The following is a 6,826-nucleotide window of genomic DNA, read 5'->3' on the forward strand; positions in this document are numbered from 1 at the left end:
TAGCCCTTTTGCTACTTTTACCTCATAGTTAGCCCTTTTGCTACGTTTACCTCTTAGTTAGCTGTTTGCTACGTTTACCTTCTAGCTAGCCGTTTACTACATTTACCTCTTAGTTAGCCTTTTGCTACATTTTCCTCTTAGTTAGCCTTTTGCTACTTTTACCTCTTAGCTAGCCCTTTTGCTACTTTTACCTCTTAGTTAGCCGTTTGCTACGTTTACCTCTTAGTTAGCCATTTGCTACGTTTACCTTCTAGCTAGCCCTTTTGCTACTTTTAGCTCCTAGCTAGCCTTTTGCTACTTTTAGCTCCTAGCTAGCCCTTGGCTATGTTTACCTCCTAGCTAGCCTTTTGCTACTTTTAGCTCCTAGCTAGCCTTTTGCTACTTTTACCCTTTAAATACCGCTCTGCTCTTTATTCAGTTCTTTGTTATCGTTCTCCTACTTTTAGCTTTTAGCCTCTATTGTGCTGCTTTTAGCTTCTGTTCTCGCTGCTCAGTTTCAGCTCCACGCTTCATGTTAGCCGTGAATTTAACTCCACATCCACGTTTTTGGAGGCAGTTGTGTATTTTAAATTAAACAGTTTATTTTAATAGGCTGATAAGCAGTTCATGGTCTAATTACAGTTAATGATAAAATCAGTACAACTTCATCAGCTCTAATTATAGCACACAGAACTTTATAATTTTTTAATCAGACAATACTGATTATTTCTTACACATGATTAGTGATGAGAATTAATCCAAACATTTGATTTTTTTTTTCCACCTGAAAGGACTTTTAGTGATTATTAAAGTAGTTAGGAGTTAATTAACACCAATGAATGAATGCATATCGCCCACCGAATGCATCTTTTATATTTTGCAAGTTGTGTTAGAGCTCAGAGTACATCATGGGGACGACTCTCAGCTACTACCACACCAAACTGACCGAGTTTTAACCGTTGGGAAGCTGGATCGTTCTGAACCTGCCGCCGTTTCTGGGTTCGTTTATCTGCAAAAAAAGGAAAGGCTGAGCGTAAACAGTAAGGCACGGTGGTGGCACCATCATAATGAGGCATTTTTTTGGTTCTTCGTGTTGTAAATCTGTGCAGCTGATAATCAGATTCATGAGAAACAACCTTCTGCTGTTAGGACTTCAGCAGTTAATCCACTGTGGATGCGTGTCTAATATTTATTTTTTTACTTGAAATATTTTGCTAACAGACGAGAACAACTCAAACTCGGGTAAAACCATACTTGGTGCTGCAGGGGATGGAAAGTCTTTCTTCTTTAAACTGAGACCTTTTAATCCTTCAGTAGTTAAACTCACGGAGCTCACTTCCTGTTTGTTTAATCTGAGCTTCTTTAACGATCAGCAGAATAAGACAAGACTTCTGTCGGTCCGAAGCCCCGACAGAAGCGGAGGGAATAAATTTAAAAACAAGTAAGGAGATCTTCAGACGCAGTTTAATAACCTTAAGTTTAATACGAAGAAAAACACGAAACAAACGTGATTTAGTAAAAAACAGGAACTCAAATATCTGCCTTCTGAGGCTCACACTCAGGAGGGTTTTTACAGAAACGCACGGCTTTCTGCTGCTGATTTCTCCTCATCTGCAGACACAGATGCAGAGATGGATAGGCGTTACCATGGCAACAGCTGCCGGGTCACGGAGTCGGCGAGGAGCCGAGCGAGCGTTGGGTTTCTGCGCTCGCTCAGAGAGCGTGCGATGACCTTGGTGTTGATGCCAAGAAACGTTTGAGTCAACAAACTGGCACCCAGCCCTGCACACACACACACACACACACCCCACCTACAGGTGTGACTTTAATCACCACCGTGACCCGCCAGAGTCATGACTCAGAGCACAAGCTCCGCCCACTGGCAAAGTTCAACACATCCAAAGAAAAAAACGGACAAAAATAATTCAGAAAATCTGTTTTTTTTTGTTCCTTAAGATTCAATAAAATCACCAAATTTAATAAACTGACAGAGACATAACTTTATCAAAAAAAATCTCTTTAAAAACAAAATTATTTGTCCTAAACTGTCCTTTAAACGGACAAACTTCATGTTTTGCTCTGTTTCGACAGATTTTTATGATAAATACAGTAAATATGATTGGATTGTTTTCACAGAGGGTTTGGCAGACGGATGAAACAAATGTGGGCTCATCATATGATGGAAATGTTTTTATTTTACAGCTCCAGTAAAAAGGAGGCTCAGCAGGAGCTTTGCCTTCATCTCCAGTTCAGCTAGAAACAAGTTAATCATCATTTCTGATAAAAAAGATTCAAAGAAAACTCAAAATCTGAGCCAAACAAACTGAGGAAAGGTTTCAACTGAACTGAATGTTTGTCGTTTCACTTTGCAGATAATTAAACTGCTTTTTAAACGTATTTCAACTCGTCCAAAAGTCCAAAATGTCGTGTATCTGACGAGTCAGTCAGCATGGGCTGCTGCACTCGGAGCCGCAAGGCTGGTCCCGGCTCTTTTTGTCTTCACAGACAGTAAATGTTCCTGTGGTCCTAAAGTAACGACGATATCATCCGTTTAGTTCCTCCGATCTGTAGGCGGGTCACAGAGGCAACAGGTCCAGGAGGGAAACCCGGACCAACGTGCTCCCATCCAGGAACCTCCTCACCTCCAAGGCTGAGCCCGGTCTCCTTTCAGCTGCTTGGATCCAGACGAGACCTCGAACTGCTGAACTCCTCAGCTAGGAGAAAAGTCTCATCCCCAACCCAGGAGGAACTTTCCAGACGAAGAGGGAGTTAAATATCTTGAAGGAGGACAACCACAGAAAGGTCAGGGTACCCAGGTAACCAACTAACCCTGGGTGCTCTGATAACTGGCATCAAACTGGCTGCCTGACTTTCCCCAAAACATTCGTTTCTTCATCAGGAGATGTTTGAACACAACCTGAGGATACAGGTTAACCTCCTGGGAGACGATGTTGAGAACTTCGGTCCTGTCTGTTTCAGTCTTTAACCGTTATCTTCTGCCTCTTCTGTTTGTCTGGCCTGTTAGTAAAATATCTCATGGATCGCTGAACGGATTTTAACAAAACTTTCAGAATAATCATCGGGCTTGGCTTCTGGAGTCAACCCAATTCAAGATGGACGTCACAGCAAAAGCCCAAAGAGTCTATAACTCAGTTTTAGAGACATTCAGCCACGATTGGAAGTGGTCGTAGCTGAGAGTCATTCTCAGCACACGAAGAGATCAGTAACAATTTGAACTCGATCTGCGGTCTTTCCTTCCACGCTGGCCTTCCTGGGAGACGGTGGTAGTTCCTGATCATACCTCCAGTCTGAAGGAAAAGGGAACTTCCTGCCTCACAGATGTTTGCAGAGGTTCTGAGCTCTGTGGCTCCTTCCTGCTGAGGCTCGGAGAAGTCCGCCTTTTAAACCCCACGAAGCCTCATTACTGCAGAGAAAGCAGAATCTGATCGATCGGTGGAATCGATCAGTGTCTCCTCAGGTGTAGCTTGTCTGTATTATTTACAGCACGTGTTTTGGAAAATGTTGATCTGCCTCCATCTGGACTGGTTACTGCCTCGTCCTCCTGCCTTGTTCTGTAAAATCCATTCGCCTCCGTTCGTTTAGCTGCTCGTCTTTGATTCTGACAGCGGGACGGCGGCGCTCGCTGACAAACGTCTCCGGGAAACACGGATGATCCACTTTGTGTGAGTGGGTTACATAATGAGGCGTCTCTGCGTCTTGAAGTGACACAAAAATAGCTGCTTCGGCTGCACAGTTTGTCTTCTGCGAGCCTTTAAAAGCAGCAATTAGAGACATTTAATCATGGTGTTGGACGTCCTGACGAGTCTGCTCTCTGGGCTCCAAGGAAAGGGAAACAAGCCGCTTCCTCAAACATCTCCAAGACTTTAACATTAAATCCATCCAATCAGGCCTGGGCGATCCGACCGGACATTATCATCATTTCATTTCCCTAATGAAGCGAAGCAGCCAGCGTCACGCAGAGAAGTCTTTATTTTAGTTCACTCAGGTTTAAAATAAATCCAGCATAAACGGATCGGAGTTAAAGAATAATAACCAGAATAAAGCTGTTAGAGGAGCAGAACTAATCCTTTCATTCTGGCATTCATTAACTACGAGTCCATCCTCCGACCCGTCGACCGTCAGCGTCACGTCGGCCACTTGGTTTCTGTTAGCACGTTAGCACGTTAGCATGAGTCTGAATCATCGCGCAAATGTTCGCTCTCAGAAAGTCCAGAGTACTCCTGACGGCGACGACCTGACTTCTGTAAACTTCCTGAATCCGGAGCGCTGAGATGCCGCCACGTGAAGAAGCCGGACCGGACTGGACTCCGTGTTTAACCCGGGTTTGTTCAGAGCCGTGAAACCCAAACTGCAGATGGAAGATCCAGCACCAAACGCCATGTCCCCGAAACCTAAACACAGTCCGCTGTTGGGAAGGCGGCTCGATGCGTTTGAAGAAGCTGGGAAAAAGCTAAACTCACACAAATAAAAAATAACCTTTAAAGTTTATACTTTTTACTGTCCATGTAGTCATTTTTGATGACATGGGAGGGAAAACTGGAGCTCTATCAGTCAGTCCTTCGAGAGTTTCTTCACCGTTTGTCCACCGGAGTCATAATAAACATAATAAACACCACTTTTATAAATTCAGAATTAATGACAGGAACTCACGGCTGACTGCCTTCGTTCGGTTCGCTGGATAAAAAGACTGTTTGGTTTGAAAAGATCAAATGTGTAAGAGCAGAAATACTGTATCTAATAAAACATCACGAAGGGTTTTTTTTTAAATCAAATGAAAGATTTTGTTCCAATTAATTTCCTGTTCCGTCAGTTCAGTCTTTGTTCTGCCAGAACCGACCGGAGCAGAACTGAGGGATCTTATCAGTTTCCTGCTCCTTTAAAACATCCGGTTCTGTCTCTGACCTCGGGTTTGGGTCTCTGTGGTTCGGAGGACGGGGCCGGACCGAGCCGCTTCAGGAGGAGACACATCGAGGAGAGGACCTCCTCAGAGTCGGGTTCGGGGTTAACAAGCTCAATTAAACAGTTAAACCTTTTTTTTAACGTTTCTCTCTGTGGAGCTGCACGACGGGGGCGTCGCTTCAAAGCAGAACCTCTGGAGAACCGGAGCCGATGAAGTGAATTAATCTTTGCTGCATCTGTGCCGAGATGAAAACCTGCTCCTAATATTAGTCCGTCAGCCGAGGAGTCAGCAGGAAGTTCTTCCCCGAGAAGAAAAGGGTCTAAAAACTGAACCCGTTATCGCCCGCCGCCATGAAAGGTGGGCTTTATGGTCCACTGATTAACTGTTAACAAGATGGCCACCACCGCTAATCACCATCATGTCCATAACTCAGTCGGGTATTTCATCGGCTGGAATCTGTCAGCATGAGATGATCTCGGTGTGAAGCGGAGGTGGCGGGTGACAAGCATTCCTGCAGCTGCACTGATACCAATAAAAACTTTCTTTTTGTTTTGGACCATCAGATGTTCGCTCTGAACCTTCCTCCGGTTCCTCCGGTTCCTCCGGTTCCTCCGGCAGATCCGAAGGTCTCGGCTGACCGCAGCAGCTTCGGCGGGGCGGCAGCAGGCCGACAGCTGACTGGCCCGCAGCGCCGCCGTGTCCATCTGCTGCCAGAGCGCCGGCTCGAGACAAAGACGCGGATCCAGAAGCAGGAGCGTGTCGGAGCGCTGCACCTCAGGCGGTGCCGTCTCTGCGGAGCCCAGATGGAGCCAGAACTCCACATTAGTCCACTTGGCGTGTTCCGTCTCACGCTCCGAGGAATTCTCCTGACAGTCGGATCACCTGAGCCTCGCTGCTGCTGCTGCTGCAGGATTTCTGCTGGGCTGGCTGAACAGAACCAACACCCGGGTCGGCCTCCAGGATCCGGGTCTGAAGGCTGAAGGAATGCATGTCGCCCGCCGCCTTTCAGGCCCATTCCACATGAAGAGATGGAGTTTTAGTCCACGACTGCCTTACAGACGTCTTTGTGTTGACTAATGCTGATTAGCTGCAGCGGCCATCTTGATTCAGGAGTAGACGTCCGTCCAATGGTTTCTTCCGTCCAGCTGTTTGTGAGATATTTTGCTAACAGACTGAGTCGACACCAAACTTTAGCTCCATGTTTATAAAACTGACCCTCAGTTCTACAGATTCTGAGGCAGAACTTGGGGTGGTAGTAGCTGAGAGTCCTGCAGATAACATGAGGTCACGGGTAACGATGTAACGTCACTTCCTGTTTGGATGCAGGCGCTTCTTTTCATCGTGTTATTTGGTTTTATTCAGGTTTATTTTACAGAGTTTTTATATTTTTATTGTCCGTCTGTTGTGTTGTTGTTTGAGTTTTAAAAAATAAAAATAAAAAAGATAAAGTTAAGTTTCTGTCATTTCTGCTCCTTTGGCACATCAGACGGCGGGTGACATGCATTCCATCAACTCATCGTCAGTAAAATGTTTACTTTAACTCTTTGGCTTCCAGACGATCATTAATATTTTCATCTCCTCTCAGGAGGATCCATCCTGGCCCAGAAGAACCATACCAAACCATGATAGCACCACCACCGTGTTTAACCAGGAGGCGTCTTCTCTCCAGGTGAATCGTCTTTGTCCTCAGCTCGTCTGTCCTCGGCTCTTCTGTCCTTAGCTCTTCTGTCCTCAGCTCGTCTGTCCTCAGCTCGTCTGTCCACGGCTCGTCTGTCCACGGCTCGTCTGTCCTCAGCTCATCTGTCCTCAGCTTGTTTATCCTCGGCTCGTCTGTCCACGGCTCGCCTGTCCTCGGCTTGTTTGTCCTCAGCTCTTCTGTCCTCAGCTCTTCTGTCCTCAGCTCTTCTGTCCTCAGCTCCTCTGTCC

General features: G+C 45.8%; 1 protein-coding gene across 1 annotated transcript in view; it reads right to left on the minus strand.

The window, feature by feature from the left end:
• The window catches only part of LOC108250579 (thyrotropin-releasing hormone-degrading ectoenzyme), an 83,140-nt gene extending 77,250 nt beyond the window's left edge, over nucleotides 1-5,890 (minus strand). Inside the window, exons 1-3 of the mRNA XM_037981382.1 lie at nucleotides 5,783-5,890; nucleotides 5,479-5,622; nucleotides 1,536-1,590 (exon numbers count right to left, since the gene is read on the minus strand). Of these exons, the coding sequence (XP_037837310.1) occupies nucleotides 1,536-1,590; nucleotides 5,479-5,622; nucleotides 5,783-5,890 (307 nt within the window). The remainder of the gene's footprint in view (nucleotides 1-1,535; nucleotides 1,591-5,478; nucleotides 5,623-5,782) is intronic.
• Between the last annotated feature and the right edge of the window lie 936 nt (nucleotides 5,891-6,826).

Source organism: Kryptolebias marmoratus, linkage group LG18, assembly GCF_001649575.2.
Source record: "Kryptolebias marmoratus isolate JLee-2015 linkage group LG18, ASM164957v2, whole genome shotgun sequence".
Taxonomy (NCBI): domain Eukaryota; kingdom Metazoa; phylum Chordata; class Actinopteri; order Cyprinodontiformes; family Rivulidae; genus Kryptolebias; species Kryptolebias marmoratus.